This window comes from Equus caballus, chromosome 19 (genome assembly GCF_041296265.1).
Source record: "Equus caballus isolate H_3958 breed thoroughbred chromosome 19, TB-T2T, whole genome shotgun sequence".
NCBI classification, from domain to species: domain Eukaryota; kingdom Metazoa; phylum Chordata; class Mammalia; order Perissodactyla; family Equidae; genus Equus; species Equus caballus.
The window spans coordinates 54,568,510-54,593,868 of NC_091702.1; the positions used below are offsets into that span (position 1 = coordinate 54,568,510).

At 41.1% G+C, this 25,359-nt stretch overlaps 1 protein-coding gene across 10 annotated transcripts in view; it reads right to left on the reverse strand.

The window, feature by feature from the left end:
• The window catches only part of SIDT1 (SID1 transmembrane family member 1), a 102,798-nt gene extending 87,449 nt beyond the window's left edge, over positions 1 to 15,349 (reverse strand). For 9 of the 10 annotated variants that reach the window (XR_011429282.1, XR_011429278.1, XR_011429281.1 and 6 more), the window contains exon 1: positions 14,398 to 15,316. Coding sequence is in view for 4 of the 10 variants with exons in the window: in XM_023623751.2 (XP_023479519.1) it covers positions 14,398 to 14,595 (198 nt within the window). In the remaining 6 variants the exon portion in view is untranslated. Of the gene's footprint in view, positions 1 to 14,397 lie in introns of all 10 variants that reach the window. The other variant, XM_001917474.5, reaches the window with a different exon arrangement.
• Between the last annotated feature and the right edge of the window lie 10,010 nt (positions 15,350 to 25,359).

The following is a 25,359-nucleotide window of genomic DNA, read 5'->3' on the forward strand; positions in this document are numbered from 1 at the left end:
CTGACTCAGGCAAAGATAATCAATGGTTGCTAAAACTAATGGCTGAAACCTTGATGAGACATGGAACATTTACATAGTCTCAAGATACTGCTCCACAAATTACTTTTTTTCAGTTAGTGATATATTATTTATTCCTCTATTACATCTTTGCAATATTAAAATGCATTTCATTATAATAAAACTTCTAACACAACTATAAAACAAGAATCAATGATCAATCAACATTCTTGGCCTTGCTTTAGTCTCTCTTTTAACCAATAAAAAGTAAATAGAGTTTTCTTCATTTATGAATCAGATAAACATCATAAACTCAATTTCCTGATATTTACGCTCCATGAGGCTTTTCGCCACCACAGTGTACATCTACTGTGAGCCTCTTGTCTTTGGTTCTGTCACTAGGTGCTTGTAACTTCTTCCACTTCACTTTTTTGGGGAAGGTCTTCAGAATCTGATACCCTCAAGCGACATTAAGATGTAAATATCACCAACTTCTCACGATGTTTGCATTTTAATCCACCTTTTAGATTCAAATGAGTTATAGCCAATTATGGTATTTGGGGCATCTGCAGGCCAGGAAGTATGATGGGCAGCCCTAGAAGCTTTCCTGAAACTTCTCGAACCCTTCCCTCTGTGCTTAGATCACTGATGAAGATTCTGTCTACATTCCAAAATGCCTGTATTGAAAGAATAAATGCCCAGGTAAGAACCTTTGAAAATAAAGTGGGTTTGTTCTGCGAATCAGTTACATTTATTTTTGTCAACTTATAAAATCAATTACTTAATTTTTAGTGATGTGAAGACAGTTCAGTTTAAAAAATAAGAATAGAACAGCTACAGGGGGCAGAGCAAAGCCCATGGAGAAGTGCCCCTCATTGGGCATTCCCTTTTCTAGCACGCTTCCTCCATTCCCTATTCCCAATCTTGCAAGTTCCTAGATTCCTTTAGATCTTTTTAAAAAGTCAGCTCCTTTTGGAAGTCTGTCCTGGTTCTGCATGGATCCAGTGACTGACTCCATCTCTGTGCTTCCACAGCTCCTTGAGAGCCTTTAGAAGAACACGTGGGAATTTCTCCCTCAACAATCACGTCTTCCTAAGTAGGCACCTCTATGCTCCAGCTTTGGCTTTTCATCTTTATGCCCAGTGACTGGCTGGCTGAATGAATGTATGCTAAGTTATTAGAGACTATAGCCAACTGCCTATTTGAATTGCAGAGTTATTTTAATGTCGGAATCTTATAACTAAGCAAAGATTAGTGTTTCTTGGATCAATAGTTGAGATCTGTGGACTATATCTCTCTCCTTCCTGAGGAGTGGCCACTTCCTGTGTTTTTACTCAGATATGCACATTTCAGGATAGACATCTCTTAGAATCATGAATTTTTTTTTTTTACAGTGGTCTGTAGCTTTAAAGAGTGTGAGATTTCCAGACATATTTAACAACATCCAGGCAACGCCAAAGTGTGCTGTGCACACAGCTTAGCAATTATTCAGATAATTTAAGGGTTTAAAAAAAATCCCTACTGAGGGAAAACCTAGTTTACCTTGTAGTTAACCGCCCACTTGGGACTGCCTTCTTTCAACTTGGCATCTCACATTTGAGTCTCAATCCGTCAATATAATTTAATCATTGGTGGCTCTAGCTTTAAGTCCCTGGCCCAGACCTCTCCTCTTGTTTACCCAAGTGCTTTCTTGACATCTCCATATGGATGTCTGATAGGCATCTCTACCCGAACATACACAAAAACAAATTCCTAGTCATCCTCACCTCCTCAACCCAAACCTGCACCTGCATAATTATCCCCATCTAGGTATCTTGCCACTTCAAACTCCATCCTTCCAGTCACTCAGAAAAAACAAAAACCCCCAATAAACAAGCAAATACATAACCTCCTCCACACACACATGAAAAGCAAAACAGAATCAACAATTTTTAGTTACAATTTTTAGTTATCTTGACTCTTTTCTTTCTCTCAAACCCAATGTCCAGTGGATAAGGCAATCGTTCACGACGTCTCTATAACCTTCCCACTTCTCACCACTTCCTACACTCTCAAGTTGGTAGTTACTTACGATGGCCACTTATATAATTATCCTGCTTCTGCTCTTGTTGCCTCCAGTGTGTTCTCAACACTGAAGCTTGGGTGAACCTTTTAAAACCTAAGTTAGAGCATATATTTCCTCTGTTGAAAACCCTCTAGTGATATTGCTGAAATATTATGAACACTATCAATAACAACTTGAGCTAATTTGTGTTGATCACTTACTATGGAGCAGAGCCTGTGTTGAAAGCGTACACGCCCATTATCACTTCATCCTTACCACAATCTCTTATTATCATTCCTGTCTCCCACATGAGAAAACTGAGCTTAAGCAAGATTAGACAACTTTCTGCAGATCACTCAGGTAGTGAGGTGGCAGAGCTATGCTTTGAACTTGAGCAGTCAGATTCCAGAACAGCAAGATTAAGATGCTAAGTTCAAAAAAAAAAAAAAAAGATGCTAAGTTCAGTTGTCTCTCCTTTCTTTGAAACTGTTTAATCTCTTAACATAGCATATTGTTATAAACAAGATCTATCTGATAACCCATTTTTATCAGTAAAAAATGCCAACAATAATATGTAATATATTTTGAAAGGGTAACTTTGTGACAAAGTTTCTTAGCATCTTGTTTATGTAAGAAGTAGTTAGCAGTATGCTGAGTAAACACCAACTATTTCTCTTGACACCGATGGCCCCAGTGGTGTTTTAGTCTTGCTGGAGCTACCACTTCTAAACTTTAATGTTTATCTTTCACTTTAGTCATCATCGAAATTCTGCTATCAATGTCTTATTTTGACTTTTTTACCATCAATGTATTTTTTAAATCATTGTTCTTTAAGGTGATAAATGAGTATAAGTGATAAATGCTGTTCTCAGAAAAATGCATTAATAAATTCTACTCTTCATGAGAACCATCAAGAACTAAAAAGAATGTAATTGTTGATAAAGAAGAATTTTAGTTCAATTGGGCACAAATTCCTTTTTAATTACAAAAGGAAAATAGTAACTTTAGAGTGGAGAAAACTGGGAGAGACCGTGTTAACCAGGCAACCAAAGTTACCCACACTAGTAAGAGGAAAACTTCATATCATGTGCCTCTGGTATGATGTCCTAAGATATAACATCACGCCTGCAGTGTTCTGCCAAAACGGTATACCGGAATCTAATCATGAGGAAACATCAGACAAATCCAAAGTGAGAAACAATTTATAAAATAACTGGCTGTATTCTTCAAAAATGTTGACATTCTGAAATAAAATTCCAGATTAAGGAGACTAAAGATTCATGACAACCAAATGCAACTTGTATTGTTGGATTGGATTCTGGATAAGAAAGGGAAAAAAAACCCACTTTTTTTGGGTATAAAAGACATTATTGGGAAATTGGTGAAATTTGAATAAAGTCTGTATCGATGTTAATTTTCTGATTGTGATAATTGTTCCATGGCTATATAAGAAAACATCCTTGTTCATAGGAAATATACACTGAAGTATTTTGGGACAAAGGAGCATTATGTCTGTAACTTACTCTCAAGTGTTTCAGGGAAAAAAATGTGCTTATAGGGAGAGACTGATAAAGGAAATGTGACGAAATGTTAACAATTGGGAAACTGAAGTGAAGGGAATACTGGAGTTTTTTATACCGCTCTTTTAACATTTCTGTAAGTTTGAAGTTATTTCAAAATTAAAAGTTACAGAAAAAAAAACAATGAGGAGAGGATTCTGGGAAGATCGTGTCAGCAGCAGCATAGATTTTGAATCTCGCTGAATATCCCCCGTGAAAACAGAGCAACTGAAATAGCAGAATCAAAATTCCATGGACCACCCCTACCAAAAAAACCCCAAGGTGATAAGGTATCCCCAAAACATCAATGAGTGGGAACAAATTATCAAGAGCTTCAACACCTCTGTGGTGTTAGCAACTATGGGGTGAAGCAGAGGGAAGGCATGGGGATCTGACGGCTCTGAAAATCAGAGAACACCAAAATTCTTCAAAAAGTGTTCACTGAAAAGATTGGAGGGCCAATCTGAGAACAGCAGTTGAAACTGGAGGGAGTTTTGTAGGCTGTAATTTGTCGGTAAATTTAAGGATACTTCAGGAAGTCCAGAGCATCCAGAACAGTGTAGACCTCATCAATTCTCAAAGCTAACTAATCAAGACTCCTTTCCTAGAAAAAGCCCTGCCTGAGGAAAAGCTGTGGCAGTGGAATTCAAACTGAGCAGGACAGAGCAGAGGTAAAGGAAAGAGAACTCCCCATAAAATGGGGGAGGGGCAGTGTGGAGGAAGACCTCAGAAAGAAAATCTCATTTTGATCATTTCACAAAGATTGCAGAAGAAAGCAAGGAAAGCTCTCCAGATCTACCTTTCCCTTCTAAAAGTAATGAAAACACACCTAATATAAAGATGAGCAACAGACGAGGATAGCAGTTGAACCCCATATAAAGTCACAGTAAGTAAAAGAGAATAAGAAGCAGAAAATATCATTTCAGATGGCTGACATAGGCCAGAAAGCCATGCCTAAAAAATAGATGGAAATTATATCCTAATATTTCAAAATTAAAAATTATGAAAATTTAAAACACTATGAAAGAAAAGTATAAATAAGAATTTTAAAAATTTAGAAATGAGATGATTGGAGAAAATGAGCGTTTAAAAAAGGAAGTGGGAGAACTCAGGAAAAAATTAGAAATAAATTAAAAAATTATTTCATAAATGCATATTTCATTTGAAGGAGCACAAGGATACAACAAAAACTCAATAATGTCTTAAGGAAAATAGAAGATGGAAAGGAGGGGAAAAAATTTTAATTCAGGCAGGAAATAAAGAAAGAGATAAAAATAATTCTAGAAAAACTGATCTAAAACAACAAAGAAGGGCCACCATAAGTAAAAAGGGAATTCTTAAAGAAGATAATCAAGCAGTGGAATAGACTAATATTAAAAACTCTAAGAAAAATTTCCTGAATTAAAAAAAAATCATTGAAGTTACATGTTGAAAGATTAGACTACAGACCTGGAAAAAACTGACGTACTAAATGCAGTCTGGTAAAACTACTGGATTTCAAAGAAAAGGAAAACAATTCTTTCAGGAATCCAGGCAGAAAAATTAAGTTACTTTTAAGGGAAAGAAAATAATTAATTATCACTTTTGTCAGAAGACAAAGGAGTATATATACTTAAAAGTCAAGGGAAAAAAATGTGAGCCAAGGATTTTATCGTCAGCCAAACAGATCTGCAAGTACAAAGGCCGTGGACAAACTGTTATGAATATGAAAGAATTCTAGGAATATTGTTCCCATGAGTCTTTCCTGAGTCACTTCCTAGAGAACAAGCTTTCAAAGTGACTGGAGGACATTAACATAAGGATTAGTTGTGAACTTTAAATATATATATACTTGTAGAACTAAGACTAAATGTTGGTTCTAAGGGCAGTAGTAAAGCTTGTAATGATTATATGCTCTGACAATGAAGACACCAAAAATAGGGGGAAAGTGAAGAAAGTGTATGAAAAGTAAAATAAATTCATTAATTTCTTTATAGGTATTAACTAGGGTTTAGATTTGGGGATTGAAGAAAGAAGAGAAGGTATCAGCTAATTTGAATATTGCTCATCATAGAGAACTAACAGACGATAGATAAAACAGAGAAGACTGAGGGCATTATTTAAACCTATCAGTAAAAAGGAAACCATTAGAACAAAAAAAAGTTTTATTTTATAGACCATACATTTTTAAATGGTCATCTATAGAGGAAGAGAGGGCACAGGGTCCCGGGAACAGGATAGAAGCTAGATTTCTTTGAATCATGCTTTGCATGATTTTTATTTGTTAATTTTCAAACAAAATTTAAAAATGTCCCTAAAATTCAAAAGTAAAATGAAACAAATGGAAAGAACTATGCTACCTTAGTTTAAAACACAATAATTTGACTCAGCATCCATAGCGAAATATACCCTGAGGTAAAAGGAACTGTAACAATAAACCTTAAACTGTTTCCACTAATGTTATGGTTGGTGATAATGTTAGTATTGTTATCTAAAACTGTTGTGTATTTATTGTGGCTTAAAGCAAAGGAGTCATTGAGGGATCAGAATTGGCCACCTCAAAATGTGTCTCTTTGCCTTGATTATTTTTAAGAACAAAAGACTCTGAAAGAAACTTTGACCTTCCCCCTAACTGCCTAAAAGAATTCAAGATAGAAGGACTGTCCCAGGACTATGGTCACTGGCCATCACCATAGATAACTCTGGGGATGGTATACTGGGAGGCTCCTTGCCAAGTCCATTATCTCCCAGGTCACATTGTCTATAGATGGCGAACAAACATTTGTTTATCAAACATTTGCTTTTCCATCTCCAAGTAAATTGTCTTCCTCCCCTGAAGTCCCAAACCACTACCCTCAACATCCTCCTTTGTCTTTAGCTGAAGATGGTATTTAAGGTGGTGGCTTTGGCCATGTTGATGAGTTGCTCACTTTTCCTGGGTTTCTCCCATGTATACATCTTAGAAAGTTTTGTTTGATTTCCTCCTGTTATTCTGTCTCATGTCAATTTAATTCTTAGGCCAGCCAGAAGGACCTAGAGGGTAGAGGAATTGTCTTCCTCCCCTACAGTAACTAAGTTGATACAACTGAGAACCAGGATTTTGGGTGTGGGAGAAAGAAGATATAGATGTAAGATCAGTGAGGTTAAGTAAAAACCCTGTATTTCTGAACTTGAACTGGAAGTACTAGGATGAACTCATGATATAATGTATTCCTTAGCTCTGTGCACTGAGGAGGCTTAGAAGAAAATGACCAAACCATTAGCAATAAAGGCCTCTAGTTCTCAAACTGTGGTCTCCAGAAACTACTTATCAGTCAAAAGAACCCGACTTTCCTGGAGAAATGGCTGATTTTAGGTTGGGGACAGGACCTGAACCTGATGGGCCTGAATAACTTTTCAAGACAGAAAGGAAGACATCAGAGAACACTTGGGTTTTATCAAAAGAATTCAGGAGCCAACTCAAATTGACTTTCACCGCCCAAACACGGGAAATTTCAACTTAAATAAGGATAGTAACTGCACAGATTGAAACACACCAAATATGTTTAAATTCATGAGCTCTATCATGCTAAATAACATCTCATTGACCACTGCTACAGGATGGTAGGAGACCACTTCATTATTTTGAAAATTGGTAAATAAAGGGAAAGAATGGAGACTTCATTCCATGTTAGCTTAAGGCAACCAAATAGATGATGAGGTTTCTTGTTAGAGAAATATTCTAGCTCATAAATGAAAAAATAAATGATATAATTAAAATATCATTATCTTGCTATTCCTAATGAATTCATGAAAATAGGCAATCACAATCAGTAGTGGCTATCATCACAAAAATATCACAAAATCCAGACATTATGTGCCAGACATTTGGCAAGACATAGCCTTGCCAAAAAAGAAATCAGATATATCCTTCTATATCTGGAAGAACTTTCCCTTTTCTTTCTGCCAACCCAAGTTTTGCTTATCTATTATGACCTTTTTAAGCCTCATTTCCTCCAACAAAGCTCTCTGTGGGATGATGACTTCTCTAAAGTCTTGTAGTAGTTGGAGCAGTATTGTCCAATAAAAATATAATATGAGCCACATATGCGTTTTAAAATTTTCTGGTAGCTACAATAAAAAAGTAAAAAGAAGCAGGTGAAGTTAATTTTATTAATATGTTATTTAACCTAATATATCCAAAATATTATCATTTAAACATATTATCAATAAAAAACATTGATATATTTTATGTTATTTTTCTCATACTGTCTTCAAAATCTGGTGTATTCTACACTTACAATACATTTCATTTTGTGACTAGCCACATTTCAAGCACTCAGTAGCCACATGCGGGTAATGGCTGCCATATTACACAGCACACACTTAGAGAATCCATTATACAATTCAGCACGTGATTATCAGGCCTAGGCAGGCAGACGGGTCCTCCAGAAAATCAGACCCACAACTGGGGTAATGTCAGCCCCTAGACATGCTTGTGACACATTGATGCTCTGTTTTCAGAACCACAGAGAAAAATGTGGTAGGCAACTGTTACAGACCAAATGTTTGCATCTACCCTCCCCCCGCCTCCCCCCCCAGCCCCCCCCCCCCCCCGCCAAATCATATGTTAAAGCCTAGTCCCCAATGTGATAAGTATCTGGAGGTGGGGTCCTTGGAAGGTAATTAGATCATAAGTTGGAGCCCCCAGGATGGGATTAGTGTCCTTATAAGAAGAGATAGGAGAGAGCTTGCTTCTCTCTCTGCTCTCCGAGCCAAGTGAGGACATGGCTAGAAGGCATTGTTTTCAAATCAGGAAGGCTGCTCTCACCAGACACCAAACCTGCTGACACTTTGATCTTGGACTTTCTTGCCTCCAGAACTGTGAGAAATAAATGTTTGTTTTTTAAGCCACTCAGTCTATTGTATTGTGTTATAGCAGCCCAAAGTTACAGAGACAGTAACCAATCACCCAGATGATGTGCTAATGACATGATTCTCTCCTCACAAACAAGCACCAGTCCAGTTCAATCAGAGGATGTGGGGGGACAGTGGCACAGGCTTCTCCGCCTTGGTACATAAAGGACACAGGGAAAGTACACATGAGACTGGGAGAACTGAGGCTAGCACATCGAAGTTTTAAATTCTTCTTCATAACTAGTAATATCCTGATATATAAATATACGCTCTCCTTTTTTTTGGAAGATTGGCCTTGAGCTAACACCTGTCAGCAATCTGCCTCTTTTTTTTTCTCCCCAAAGCCCCCTAGTACAAAGCTGTATATCCTAGTTGTAGGTTCTTCTGGTTCTTCTATGTGGGACGCTGCCTCAGCATGGCTTGATGAGCGGTGCTAGGTCTGTGCCCAGGATCTTGTGGGGGCCTGGAATTGGCCACCCCAAGATATGTCTCTTTGGCATGATGATTATTTGAGGCTCATTACTTTGCAGACAGGAAAGCAACTGAAAAGCAGAATTTACTTACCCTTTGTAACAGACACATTGTAAAGGAACTCTCCATCTGTAAAGATATCTCCCTCTCTACCAGGAAGAAGGGGGGATGAACTTGTCTTTAGAAACTCTTAATCAATGGGGAAGGCAAGGACTTAAATCTGCATTTGTTTATTGTGCTTGTCTGGTAACCTCCTGTAACTGACTCCCCCCACCCCCAACATCCTCCTTTGTCTTTAGCTGGATATGATATTTCAGCTGTGGGGGTTTTGGCCATTTTGGCGAGTTGCTCGGCTTGCCTGAGCCTCTCCCATCTATACATTGACAAATAGAAATGGCAAGCAATGGGATGTGTTGGCATACATGAGGAAGCCATTTGGTGTAAACCTAATTTGGCCTGATCTTGTCTTTCCAAAAGGGCCTGATGAAGGCCGAAGGCCGTTGAGCATGCATTGTATATCTGCTTTAAAACATTTACCATGGCAAGAACAAAGGCCCTTGAGATAAAGGTGCAACTTCCCTCCCCCTCCCAACGTTGGTATTTCCTTAAGGATTAAGCATCTTTCTTTAGGCTAGGAACTGATTGCTGCGCTCACCTGTGACCACCCACTAACCAGCTTGAGACAACAGACTTGCCTCCTGCTACGCCCTCCGAGACAGCAGACCCACTACCTGCTGTGTCCATCAAGCGCTGTGCCTGTGCCGACAGGGCAATCTTGTGACTCTTGTGGGAGGGACATTTCAATCATATGTGAAACATCCTGTTTGGGGTATATAACCACTCTGTGCACCCCACTTCTTCGGTGCCCTTTCTTCCTTTGGGAAGAAAGACCCCAGGCCATGGTCCTCAGAAACTCTCCCATGTATACATGTTATAAAGCTTTGTTTAATTTTCTCTTGCTATTCTGTCTCATGTGAATTTAATTCATTCTCCGGCCAGACGAACCCAGAGAAGATAGAGGAAATGTCTTCTCCCCTACAATCTGAACTGGCGAACCCTGGGCTGCCAAAGCCATGCATGTGAACCTAACCACTCGGCCACAGGCTGGACCCTCCTCATATATATTTTATTTTTCATGAGAACTAAAACAGGCTTTTCGAATCTGGATCCAAGAGGCTAGTGTAACCAGTTCTAGATATACAACTACTGATTGATATTAATAAAGCCAACGATTGTTCCTTGAGCAGAGTATATGTCATTAAAAGAAAAATGCCCAGTTTAATAAACAAAATAAAAGAAATATTTCCAGGGAAACATTTCAAATTGAAAAATCAGTGGCAAACAACGAATTCTGTCACTGAAAATGTCAGAGAAGACGACACCCTGTTGCCTGCAGATAGATCTTCACTGAAGGCTTCTTATCACCAGCTAGCTCAAATATAAACATCTGATTGCTGCCACCTGTCTCTACAGGAGTATCCTTGTTTCCCAATAAACCTGCTATTGTCCGCATCAAACATATCCCTGGCAACTTTCTCAACAAGGTGATTTCCTTCTAGTTTAGCTCAGCCCTGTGGTTATAGAACACCCTCTTGTCCACAGTGAAGCCCTCCTCCCCTTAAAAGGAGTCTCCAGACACTTCCCCTCCAGGGAAATGAAATGACAAGGACCATGGTCTTGCCTAATCTGGACCCTCAATCATTATTTTCATTATTCTCTTTAAACCAGTCCCTCCACTCTTCCAGTGATTTTTTTTTTTAATGGCCACGTCATATTTACATTACTCTTTGCCTGGAAGGCATGTGAGACTTTTCCTGGTGCTGAGCTCAGCTGATGAGCATGACCAGAGACACAGTGGCTGACAGGAAAGATTAGGAGCCAAGGCCCTAGGCAGCTTCCTTTCTTCACCAAAGCCTAAACTTAGAATAGTCTTTCTCCTCCAAGCCAATTGGAAGATCATGGCAAATATAGCAATGGCTTGAAGAGAAAAGGAAAAAAGATTAAAACTCAAAAAATTAGACTTCTTTTCCTAAACTAAATTCTTTGTTGCACTGAAGAGAGGTGGGTGGGAAATGACCCCTGCTGGGAGGGGGCCCCGATCAAGACTTTGCTCAGGTTAAAGGAAAAATGATCATGTCCAAGCTTCTGCTTTTGGGTTCATAGATCTTTATTTAGCACAGTCCTTTAGTGAGTTTGGGGTCAGCAATGGGGCAAAACTGCTTGACGTGAGAAAGTAACGAAAATTTAGAGAGTGGGAGGTCAACATTAGGATGTGCCGTAACCAAAACGATCATGACAAGCCAGGGGCTGAAAAATAGTGCTACCATCTTGAAATTTTGAAACCGGCAAACAGCCATTGATGATTAAGTATCTAGGTACTTCAGTTTTTTTTCCTTTTTGCAATTACTGATTACAGCTTTTAGCTGTTTAACCCACCCATTGTTAACTGTGCTGCTTAGGCAATGTGCTCTCTGACTCCCACTAGGCTCCTATAGATAACATCTTCCTGGAGCCTGGGTCACCATGGTAATGGGTGTGTGAGCTGTTTTTCAGGAATTAGAACTCCTTGTCCACTTCAGGCTGGTTGAGACCACCAACTCATCATCTAGGCCCGCGCAGATGTCCGATAGGCGACCATTTACGTCAAGAGGCTAAAAACTCCACCCTCAGATCATGCTAACGCCGCCATTTTGTGAACATGGGTCCTATGAAGAGGCGTGAAGTCTGACTACGCTTGCGCAGATCTTCTATTACCTCACCTCTCCTCACCTCCAATCACCTCTCTCCACATTTCAGACCACCTTGCCCCCTATCTCATAAATATCCCTGAGTCCCTATTTTCGGAGAAGCGAATTTGAGGCTCGTGCCCTTGCTTCCTCTCGTGGCTGCCTTGTGAGTAAACTCTCTGCTGCAATCTCGTCTTCTCAGTGTTTGACTTTCTGAGCGGCGGGCAAAAACGAATCTGGTTTGGTAACAATTTCCCCTGGTGGGGAATAGCTGGTAAATTGCTACGACAGTGTTCTCTAGATTTCTGATTTAACCTATTACCTATCTTGTGTTGTTCTGCAATTCCCTTATGTTACTCCAAACCTTCAGTAAAATTCTGCTACATCCAATAGCATTGTGCTCATCATATTGGAAGGAAGGGCTACTGGTATCCACCGTGGGGCAAAAGAGACCAAGAAGAGCGGAGGCCATCAATAGAAACAGAAGAATAGCTTGGACGGATAGATCAGAAAAATGCCATCTCTGGAGAAATCAGTGGAAGTACTGACTGGAGGGAAAGGAGGGTCATTTCCCAAAGTAAGTGGGCTGAGGATTTCCCTGTCTTATTTGTATATTAAATAGAAGTCTCAGCTGTAAGATTGGAGGACATCTGGGTCATATTATTGCATACTGACATTAAAATAATTAAAATACTTGAGTTATTTGCCAGTTGCATGGTTCCCAACTGTTTTTCTGAGAGTAGTAAAATTTTAGGAACTGTTGGGGTTGTCAACTCTTTATTGTGTTATGCAAAGAAACTTAAAAAACTAATTATCACCATTGTTTCATAAAATAAAGGGCATTTTAACATACATGCAGGAAAAATGGAAAGGGCATAATCTCAGAACAATCTTTAAAATTTTGTTTTATCTGAAAAGATCTCACACTTTAAACCTATTGAAACAGTATATATTTTACTTTATTTGTCTTCACCTTAAATCTTAAAAGATTCCTTAAATCTTTCCTCATTTATTTATTCATTTTTTCAAAAATAGTAAACCTCTTATTTGCCAAGCACTGTGCTAGGTCCTGGGGTACAGAGATGAATGTGAATCTGCTCCTGTCCTCAAGATCTCACGAGTTTCTAGGAAAGTCAAGCAGGTGACCCCAACTGCAAACAGTGCACACTGTGCTGTTAGTAGAGGAGCTCACCGAATACTAAGGGTTAAAAAGCCAGAACAATGGTCAATCTATCTCTAAGCAGAAATGCAAGAAATACTGAAGTCTAGATGTCAGGACTAACTTTGCACACATCATTTGAGTTTCCTTACCAATGATTTAGGGGAAACTGACAGTATACCCCCAGAGATCATGGGGTTTCTCAGACTTTTATTGTTCTGAGCCAATCACAGGGCTAGGAACACACCTCTCGTATAACGTCAGCTGGTTCATACTCCACACTGGACAGGAAGAGGTCACTTACACGGGGTTTGGAGAATAAAAACCGCCCCCTCCCACTTGTCTACAATGGAGTGGCTCTGCACATGCCACTCTGCTCACTTTGGGACATGCGACCTGAAGGTCAGCAGAGGACAGGACAGGGTGAGGGCTGTGCTGCCTTGGTAACGGGACCTTCGGATTTGGTGCCAGACTGGAGATGGGGCACTTGCTCAACACACACAGTTGGGAGATGTCTGAGAGTGGTGATGGGCGCACTGGTCCCTCTGGCTCAATATTACCCGAAGCTACCAGGTTTCTGAGTTCTGATCTTAAGTGAGAGAGGGAGGCATATAGTTGTATCCCAAGCATCTGGTTCTGGAATTTTCCAAGGGAGTAAGAAATGCTGGCATAGAAAGGGATACCTATACACATTTATATGGGATGAAGTTCCAGAGGCAGATACCTGGGCGGAGGTTGCAGAGGGAGGGGTTCTCTTTCCCCTGGGCCCCAGAGGGTCCCGCATTAGAGGAAAAAATCTAACTGTATGCATTTTCTTACATTATATAATCAGGGTATATGTGTCAAACAGATAGTCGCTGAAACACTCATTTCCTTCCCGTGTCTCACTTCAATTCTTGTCGGAAACGGGTCTAGAACTTTCGCACAATTATCCGTCCTTATTTAAAATCAAAACCTCGATAGATCAGCTGATGGCTGCAGTTTCAATATCTTTGGCTGGGTCTTCTGGTTTCTCTGAAGCACATACGTGTGACAATGGAAGAGAAACGCAGGAAGTGACTACTGAATACACACAGGTTCTGCAGCTTGCGTCTGTTCTCACACATTTCCATTTTAGATTCTGAGCAGTTCTCCCTCCCCGTGAACTATGAAATCCAAGGGTCTGGCTGAATCATTCAAACGAAATGAGATTCCTTCCCCGCAGGGGGTTAGAAACAGAGGTGCGCTCCCTTCCCTCCGCAACCCTAGGAATCGCGAGTTTCCTAGAGAAAAGCCCAGCAGGGGGCCAGGACCCGCAGATAGCGCGAGGAACCAGCGCCTCTGCAAAGCCGAGAAATGCCAGCGACCAGGCCAGGGGAGGCGCGAAACCAGCGGAGTCGTCCCCCAGGCCGGTTGCGGAGGATGAGGCAGCTCGGGCAGGGCAGCGACTACTTCGAAGGAGAACAGGAACAAGGGTCCTGGACCCTGAGGTCTCCCGAGGTCGATTCCCAGGGGACCCAAAGCAGCGACGGGGCTCTGAGATCTGGCAAGTTCCTGGGAGTCGAGTGAGGGGAGCGAGTGTCTTACCTGGCCGGGCTGGCTGGTGTAGTTGAAGGAGTAGATGTTCTCCGTGCTGAGGCTCACCACCCCGCTGTAGACGCGATTGAAATCTGCGCCCCTGGCGGGGTCGCGGGGGTCGCGGGGTTGCGCGGGGCGCCCGGGAGCCGCCGCCCGCAGGAGCCAGGGCAGCACGCAGAGCAGCGCGAGCCGCGGGCAGCCCCGCATGGTGGGCGCCGCCCGGTGAGGGGGCGAGCGCGGAGCCGGTCCTTCCAAAGCCCCCCCGCGGGCCCGGCCGCCGGCCGCCGGCCGCAGCGCAGCACCGGCGATGCCCGGCAAGCTCTGCCGGCGAGTGCTGGCAACGCGCTGGCGAAGGGCCGATCAAATATTGATGCAGCCGCCTGGGGTCTCCGCGGGAGGTCAGCGGCCAGGGGCTGGGAGGGCGGAGGATACAGAGCCCGGGGGCTGCTTTGCTCTCCGGCTTCTAAGTCCATTTCCTCCTCCCTTTCTCATTTTTGAGAATCCTCCACCTACCCAGCGAGAATTTCTACCGATCTCTTTCCCCTCAACCTCTAAAAAAAAGACAGAAAGAAAGCAAAAACATTGGAAACATTAAAAAGAAATAGCCACTAGTTTTGAAGAGTCAACCTGACCAGCCATTGAGCAGGAAATTCAGTCGGTTTCAAGTAAATGTGCACCCTGGCTGCAAGCGAAGAAATGGAAAGCAACGAGCCTGTCCCCAAAGAGGGTGCACGAGTTCGCCTTTCCAGTCGGCTACCTGCAGAGAACTCCTGCCGTCTGAATGATGGGGTGTTAACTCTCAATTTTCCCTTCTCTAGCAGAACCCCTTCCCAGACACCTGTTTCATTTCCTCACTACCTCCTCTTTTGAACGAGAGCCTCACGTCATCGCTTTCTCTCCCGCTCGCCATATGCGTACGGATGTAAATATGTACGATCGTGAAAAAATAAATAGATACGGTGAAGAAGACAATTTTGAACACCGCCTGAAGTCTGGTCCCGGAAGTTGTCAAAAAGGACTCAGAGTAACCGGATTTATGCAGAGGGCATTTCTTTCCGCCCCAGCTTCTTGCCTACTTTACGTCTGCAATGACTTCTTAGATTCTGGGAGAATCTCCAGGCTTCTGTATTGTTTTTCAAATGAGAGAAACCACAGCCCATCATTAGAAGGAAATACCCTTCTGGCAAAAATTAGGGAATGCAATTTAAACAGCTAAAGAGGCAGATAAAAAGCAAGTTGAGAAGATCCGCGGAAATCCTGGGAGAAAAACAATCAGTTCAGGTGGAGAAGAGGACTTGCTGTTTTATTTCAGCTTCAAGTTATTTTTAAACTAGAAAAGAATCTAACTGCGTTCAACCTGAAGGAACATTAATAAAGAAGCCAGAAAGAAGAAAAAGATCATGTTCAAAGAGTTAAGATTACAGATTAAAATCCTAACATTTAGCATTCAAAGGGAGGTTTTTGGTTTTTGTCTTGTTTTACCTCATTGAATCCCTACAATTCATTAAAACGTCAACAATGAGTACAATACATTTGGTACAAAGTTTTATAACTGTACAGTCAGGAAACAATGCTGATGGAAGACTGAGTTAGATGACTCCTTATCAGGACAATTGTCATCTTTTAAAAACTGTTCTCGAAAATGTACGGGCGTAAGAACAGAAATACAAAGAGGGTCTAGGGGTAAAGTTTAAAACAGACCTCACTGTTTTTGAGAAACATAATTTCATCCAGAATTTGAATGATGTTAATCTGCTATATTTAAAATGTCTACGCCGCTTTTTAGAATTTAACACAATTTCATAAACTTGAAGTTTAGGACGTCCTTCTAGGTTTGCTGGCCTGGCCATTTCAAGCATTCTCCAGAGCAGAAGGATCATGGAGTCGCACCCAGCACTAGGAGAGATGAGGAACTGGCTTTTTCACAAGGCAACCCCTTCTTTTGGGGGCAAGTGTCTCATTATTAGAGAGATATTTCACATTCTAAAGTGAAATCTGCCTCTCTTCCACTCACTGACATGAGTTCTGCCCTCTGGAGTCATAGGAATAAACCTAATCCTTTTTCCACATGACAGCCTCGAAGGTATTTGAAAAGACCTGCAACTCTCCAGGCTTTATCGTAACTTGGAGCAGTGAAATCAGAAACAACTGGAACAGATCCTTTACCAGAGCACAGAACCCAAAATATTTATTTATTTTTTTAAAAAACTTTAATTGGTTTTATTTATTTATTTACTTTTTGAGGAAGATTAGCCCTGAGCTAACATCTGTGCCTGTCTTCTTCTATTTTATATGTGGGACACCTGCCACAGCATGGCTTGATAAGCAGTACATAGGTCCACGCCTGGGATCAGAACCAGTGAACCCCAGGCCACCCAAGCGGAGTGCCCAAACCCAACTGCTACGCCACTGAGCTGGTCCCCAAAATATTTATTTTAAAGCCGTTATAGATGATATCTACACCAGACAATTTGAGTGATATATCGCAAATCACTCTCTACTATGATCTAATCCTAATTCTAGCCCAAATCCATTGAGTGACCTTAGGTAATTAACCTCCCAGAATCGCAAGGTTGCTGTAAGGATAAAAGCGGGGAAGAATGTATTTGAAAGTATATTAGAAACTTTAAGAGTTATACAGCCAAATATTATTATTATATGACTCCTAGTTCAACCGCTAAAAAGTAAAATATGGTCCATCAGCCAGGCTTTTAAAATATCTGTGATGGCAAGCTTCCATTGTGAGAGACTCAATCTACAGACAAGGGCCAGACCATATACGACAACAGAACTCTGACCCTCAGCCTCTGCAGCAACCTGTCCAGGAACGCAAACTGTAACATCTGCAGCAAATGGCCCAGAACAGTCACAACTTGGTCAGTGACTTGTCAGTGGAAGTGCCAACTTCTGCAGTTTTCGCCCCTGTTTCCAACTCAGGATCAGTCAGAGAAAGTCAAATATGCTCCACAAACCATAAAATGCCCTGCTTCTGGGTAGCCTGCCTCCAGCTTCCCCATGCCACCAGGAGCCAATCAGAGTTTTTCTGAAGGCTTCCCTTTCTCTCATTATTAAGCTTTCCCACTACCCTGCCTGCCTTTAAGTCTCTGCCAAACACAAGTGACAGTGGCTTGCTATGCAAGCTCTGAATAAACAACCACTGTTTGTTTTCATTTGGTGGTCTTTGTGTCCATAATTTTCCTGAAGGTTCCACTGAGATACTATCTGTATGGCCTGACATCACAAACTCCAGCCTTCACCAAGGTGTGGTACCCACCGAGGCCACTTGTGGCCTACTGCTCGCAGCGTCGAGCACGCATTGACGTGCTCAGTCAGTGCTAGGTCTGAACTCTGTCTTGGCTTTTGAGTTCTTTGGCTATCTAGTCTCAGTTTGACAGCTGGGCTTTGTTATTGGTTCCCATCGTTTGGCATCTTTGGTTGAGTCAGACCATTCTTTTTCATCTCTTTTTGCTCTCTTTTCTGCTTCTGTTTTATGTTATATTGTCTAAAAGTGTTGTTTGTCACAGAGCAGGGGACAGACATGGGCCCTTTAAGCCTTTTGTTTCAGCTGGCCTCACAGATCAGTGTGGTTCTCTGGACTGGCATGCTTTCGGACAAACTCTGCTATGGGTCACCAATGAAACCAGATAAGGTTATCCCTGTGTCTTGATTTTTTTGTCCTGAGAGTGTGGCTTTGATCTACAGAGATCATTCTCTCTGGTTTTCCGCCTGCATGGAGATTTAGCTTGTTGGGTCTACATTTGGAGGCAGAGATCATCAAGTTGGGGGCTCAAGACTCAAAGTGCACAAGTATCACTTTCAACTGACCCTGGCCAGCTCTTAGGAGGCAGTCTAAGTCTAATTCCTCTTCTCCTTCTGGAAAAACTCCTGCTTCTTTTTTAAAATTTCAATAATTATTTATTTTTTTAGTTGAGATCATATTGGCTTATAACATTGTGTAAATTTCAGGCGTACATTACTATATTTCAGTTTCTGTATAGATTGCATCATGCTCACCAGCAATAGTCTGTTTTTTATCCATCACCATACACATGTGCCCCTTTATCCCTTTTACCTTCTCCTCACTCTCTTCTTCTCTGGTAACCACTAATCTGTTCTCTTTAACTATGCATTTGTTTATCTTCCACATATAAGTGAAATCATATGGTATTTGTCTTTCTCTGTCTAACTTATTTCACTTAGCATAATATCCTCAAGGTCCATCCGTGTTATTGCAAATGGCATGATTTTGTCGTTCTTTATGTCTGAGTATTGTTCCATTATATATATCTGTATACCACATCTTCTTTATCCATTCATCTGGAGAAGGGCACTTGGGTTGCTTCCACATCTTGGCTATTGTGAATAATGCTGCGATGAACATAGGGATGTGTAAATGTCTTTGAATTGTTGATTTCTTTCTTTCTTTTTTGAGAAAGATTAGCCCTGAGCCAACAGCTGCTGCCAATCCTGCTCTTTTTGCTGAGGAAGACTAGCCCTGAGCTAACATCCGTGCCCATCTTCCTCTACTTTATATGTGGGACACCTACCACAGCATGGCTTGTCAAGGGGTGCCATGTCTGCACCCAGGATCCGAGCTGGCGAGCTCCAGGCCGCCAAAGTGGAATGTGCACACTTTACCACTGTGCCACCGGGCCGGCCCCTGAATTGTTGATTTCACGTTCTTTGGATAGATACCAGTAGTGGGATAGCTGGATCATATGACATATCTATTTTTAATTTTTTGAGAAATCTTCATACTGCTTTCTATAGTGGCTACACTATACGCACTCCCACCTGCAGTGTATGAGGGTTCCCTTTTCTGAAACACTCCTACTTCTTATATGTCCACTCATTACAATTCTAATTCTTGCACCTATGTTTTAAATGGCATAACTTCACCAAGGATGATCTGGGCCTTCAGTGTCCACTCTGTGGAACGCTGGACTTGAACAAAATTATTCATTTGAGAGGTGCCTTGAAAAAGAAAGAGAATGAGATTTCTCAGACCCTGTGGGCAACATTTTTTGACTGGGTTGCAGAAGGCTTCAAATGAAATTCTATTCAAAATTGCTTCACTAAAAGATTCTTTGGTCAAAGCTAGTGAGCAATTTGGCAAACTTAAACAACCACCCAGACTCGTTTCCACAGTAAATCTTCCCCCACCTTGTTCTAGAGTTGCCTTCCTGTAGCCGGCTCACCCTCTTTCCCCTTATCCTTCTGATCTCTCTCCTTCTGCATCTCCTCCTTCTTCTTTCCCTGGTCCAGATCCCTACCTTTTCCTCAAAACTCTCCTAAAACTCCAAATGCCAATTGCCTCTAAGGATCCATCCCTCCCATGAACCAGGTATGCAGGCAACTGTAGAATTTAAACCGTGGACCTGAGATAAATTAATAGCTGTAATGAAAGATTTCCCTAAACCCAAGCAAGACCAGCAAATATTCATAGAAGAATTTGGAACTGTTTGAGTGCCTATGACCCAGGGTTACCTGACCTATATCAGCTCCTACACATGTTGATCAGAACGTCAGATGCTAAATCCTGGATGACAAAACCTGATTGGACCAGATCCAGAGAGGGACCTACAGGATCCCTCTTTTCACAAAAAACCTCAGGGTGAAAAAAAAAGTCCAGAAAAATAGGTCAAAGTCTCCCAAAAGCCACACTTGAAACATTTCCAATTAAAGTTGATTAGACCGTAATTCAATCATGCAAACTAAATACGAAATTATAGGAGATTTCAGGATAAACTAAAAAGTACCTTCTAACAACACTAATCTTTCTACATTAAACCCTGCCATTTTTGTTCAACCTCTTCCTTGGAGTAAACATAGAACACAAGTAGTAGGCATTTCAAATAACTCACAGATTTTTCCCTATTTCCCAGCCCTTAACTACAACCCTTGGGTCCTTGACTGAAAAACATTCCTTCCTGCTCTGTGATACCACCCATAAACACTTATGAGGGAAAGATATACTCTACAAATGGAACGGTAATATTAAACGCACACCCCCACTATTTCTTGGGGTTTCAGAGGACTTGTCTATTCATAATCAACTTGTATTTGCTCTATACAAACCTTTCCTTTTCTACTATACTTGATGTATACTCCAGATGAAAATCTTGACATTGTACCTGACTCTCTATAGGTTACAGTTCCCAGAGGAATTGACATAGGAAACATAATTAATTAGAGCAGAATCTATTAAAGTTCAGATAGATCCTATCAAACTGTTACCCCAAATTCCCCAAAGCTAGAAGCTAGAGCAAAGGAAAGCCTCAAGTCTATAGTCGAGGGCCTTATATCCAAGGGCCTTTTCATAACCAGCACTAACCCTTGTAATATTCCTGTCCTGCCAATAAAGAAACCAAATGGGCAAGGATATGGATTAGTTCAAGATCTCAGAGAAATCAATAAATTGTTATCCCTCCCTTCCCATTAGAACCTCATGCTAAATACCATCCTGTTATCAGTTCTTCTCCAAACCACCTCCTTCCCTGTATCGGATCATTGCTCTGCCTTTCTCAGTGTGTCCCTACACCAGGACAGTCAATACCTTTTGCCTTCAGCTGAGAGGACAGCAAGGCCCTAAGGGTTCACTGAAGCCCTCTTCTATTTTTCTTAGGTCCTTAATCGAAAACTAACTATCCAAATTTCCGTTGTGATTCAGTTCTAATATCATACGTAGATGATATCCTACTTTGCTCAGAGAAGCTTGTAAAAGTGATTCCACTTACTTGCACTCAGCCTTAGCAGAAAAGGGAGATAAAGTTTCAAAAAAGATAAATTACAATTTTGCTAAAACATAGTCCATTATTTAGTGCATGACCTATTTAAGGAGGGAAAAACGTTCTCTCATGACAGGATGAAGACTATCCAAACTTATCCTAGACTCCTCACAAAACTACAATTGAGACAACATCTAGGCCTAACGGGAAATTTCAGACAGTGGGTGCAAATTTTTCTGAGACTGTGACACCTCTTTATGAAATGGCTAAATCTTTTGTCTATTTGTGCATGAGTGTTCTGGACAAACCTTGGGGTTTTAACTCAACTTCATGGGAACCATCAAAAACCCATCACTTACTGTAGCCTCACCCTCACGCCTGTTGCAAAGGTCAATACCCCTTGAATTAGGGCAATACCACCTCTGCAAAACTTGTTGATGCTTCTGCTGAATTAATTCTAGGTTTCCTGTTTGACCTTTTGGTTCCTCATGTAGTAAGGACTTTACTACTGACTGAGAACACCCAACGTTTTTCAGTCGGTCTGTTAACCTGTTAAGAATTTCTGTTGCTCTCTCTCTCACACTACTATTCAGTGCTGCAACACCCTGAATCCTGCCACTCTTCTGCCCTCTCCAGAAGAAAGGGAACCTCCTGGTTGTCTTACTTCCATTAGGGTCATACTTCAAATTTGAAACTGGAGATTACCAAGCTATCTCTAATCTAAACTTTCCTTTATAGGGTAGTCCTCTACCTGAGGTAAAGTTAGTCCAGATGGCACAATTTACAACACTTGTTAGAGCTTGTCATCTAGCCAAAGACCAGAGAGTAAACACGTATACAGACAGCAGGTGTGCTTCTGGAGTAGTACACGATGCTGCAGAAACAAAAAAGTTTTCTCACCTCTGCTGGAACCCCCATAAAAAGTGGACAAGTTGGGGCCAGCCTGGTGGCTCAGCAGTTAAGTGCACACGTTCCACTTTGGTGGCCCAGGGTTCGCCGGCTCGGATCCCAGGTGCAGACATGGCACCACTTGGCAAGCCATGCTGTGGTAGGCGTTCCACATATAGAGTAGAGGAAGATGGGCATGGATGTTAGTTCAGGGCCAGTCTTCCTCAGCACAAAGAGGAGGATTGGTGGCAGTTAGCTCAGGGCTAATCTTCCTCAAAAAAAAGAAAAAGTGGACAAGTTAAGGAATTTTTAGATGCACTTCTATTTCCCAGTGAGAGGGATATCATAAAGACTGAGGCCCAGACTAACACAGATAATATGGGAGTCAAAGGAAATTCTTTAGTAGACTGTTTTGCTAAACAAGCAGCCTTAACCAAGGTTATGATACTGACTAAACTCCCAAAGGATGCATCTCTGGACTGAGTGAAAGAGGCCATCATCAAATCTCTACATTTAGCCCCTGATTTGGAAAAGGAAGAAAGGAAAATATATGGTGTATCCTTCAATTAGATAATCCTTGGCACTCTCAAGATGGCCATTTGGTGGCACCAGATGGTTTCAAATGGATACTAGCTGAATTTCTCCACGAAACTACTCATCATGGTAAAGACAAATTGTTTATTATCTTAAACAACATTAATGTGGAGACTTTAAAAAAAGACAGCTGAGATTATTTTTGGATCATGTGTTACTTGTGAACAACATAATCCTGGAAAAACTGTAAAGATGAGGCATGGCTTCAAGAGCCCTTTGAACACCTTCAGATGGACTTTATCCAGCTCCCACTCTCCATGGGATTTGTTTACTTTCAGGACGGGTTGAAGCATTTTCTTTCTGAAAATCTTCTTTGCTGAACATTCCTTTCTGTCTCTAAAAAGCTGCTTGATTTTTTGTTTCCAACCTGGCATATACCCACTTTTATATCATGACCAAGGCACACAATTTACATGAGCCACCATAAGAGAACTGTGTCAAGTGTTACCCCTTCTCAGAAACTAAACTGCCCTTACCACCCACAAACTTTTGGAAAGGTCATAACAACCAAAGACATCCTTAAATTAAAATTAGCAAAATTTTCAGAAATCCTTGAGCTCCCTTGGCTAAAGGGGCCTGTATGGCCATATGATCCATTCCCTCAGAGACACATCTGTTATATCCCTATGAACTGTTAACAGAAAGGCCCAGACATTTAGAAATTTTACCCCTGATATTAGACTCTTCTCTGCTGCATGCAGATGTGGCAAAATATTGGAAGGGAGTCATGTACCATACCCAGGCCTATCATGAACAAGTTAAGGCCAGCTTCCTATGGCACTTCTTAAATGGGCCCCTCATGATCATCGACCAGGAAATTTCATCTGTTGGAAGAGACATTGGATAAAAAACGTTCTTAATCTCATTGGAAGGGACCTTATCACATACTATTAACAACAAACACTTTAGTGGAAATTCATCAAGTCAATCCATGGCTTCACATTTCACAACTTAAGAAACAACCCAGAATTTCATATAACTGGAAGGCTACTCCAATGGAGGACTTCAAGCTGAGGATTCTCAGAGATTCTCTAGAAGCAGCCTATCCTTGGAAATAGACAGTTGACCCAAGACCTTTGGAATAGCACATGGCATCAGATAATGGACAGTTTCCACCTAAGACATTGGACCAAGACCCCTGTCTAATTCCTGTTTTGTTTTGGCCTGCTTACTGATAATCATTCTCCTTCTCATTTACTGCAGACCGCTAGTGTTTTCTACACATAATGGCCCCTTTTCTCTCTTTTTTTTCCTTTTTAATGTAACTGTTAGATCAGAACTTACTCATCCAAATACTATTCTTAGATTATCCAAATAATACCTTCTGCCCTCACTGTTACTCACTGTTGGATATGTCATCCATCATTGGACCTCCAGGATAAAAAACCTCTAGGCTATTCCAGTCCCATCAGAAGAGACCATAGGGAATTATAGCCAATGGTGGTTCCACTTACACCTACATGGAAAATGACCTTAAATATATTAACCTATGACTTTGCTAGTTTCCTTTCTCCCAGAGAAACAACCAATTATTACAATCTATTGATCAGATCCCAGGTAATTCTAAATCTGAATTCAACAACCTTTGTAGGGTGATTGGCCAAATACTTGCCACATGGAAGAGACCAAAAGCAATCTAAATAAAAGTCTTGGTTCTGACTTCATGTCATGGTCAACATCTTTTTTCTTGGATCTCCATGTGCCCCTATAGGCTACTACTTTCTTTGCAGCCATGACACATGGTCTCGTTCGCATTAGACTAATACTTCATGGACTTTAGTAATAGTATTCCAAGACTTGTTTATACACAGAGACTCTAATTCTATAAACCACCCAAGGATGGAAATTCTGACGCAGATACAAGCTCCAAAAAGAGGCCACCTTTGATGTTTCAGGTACTTTACTTGGAGGAATTACTGACTCATTGTTTTTCCTAACAATCAGAGCAGTCTTCCTGATGGTGAGAATTATATAAATAGAAAAGACTGTAAGAAACTTATCATTAACTCTTGCAGAAGTTATTAATGATACCATACCAGCTCTAGATGGAATATAGATCAGTCTCAACTCATTGGCATGAGCAGTGGTAGACAACTGCATTGCTCTTCCTTTCTTGTTTGCTAGTCATGATGGTGTCTCTGCCATTGCTACTACTCCTTGGATTAATGAAACAGGCAAGGCAGACTAAGCTATGTATTCTCTTAAGGAAAAAGCTACTTGACTCCCTAAGGTTGATCCTCATGATCTATGGGATTTTTTTTCTTGGCCTGGGTTGGGCATTTGGGGTTCCTGGTTATGAAGCATCTTACAGGGACTATTGATTGTTATTGGTTTTGTTATAGTGGCCATGATGTTGTTCTATTTCACTCTATCTAGAGTCTTAAATACTTCTGTGCACCTGTTCTCTTGTTGGATAATTGCCATGATGATGCAACAATAAAAAGGTCAAGAAGATCACACAATACAGTTGATTATGGAGACAACTGGATTATTCCAAGTTGTGAAAATACAGATCTCTAGATTTCTCCAAATTGCTCAAACTCTTGCAAGCAAAAGAATGACCAAAAGAAGGGACTGAAAGATTGAATGTACAAACAGAAAATGTCCAGATCATATATGACAACAGAACTTGACCCACCAGAGCAATCAGTGTAGGAAGCCAAACCACGGTTTCTGCAACAATCAGCCTAGAATGGTCGTGACTTGGTGATGACTGTCAGCTTCCTTATTTTTTGTCCCTCATGACCAACCAGAGATCCAT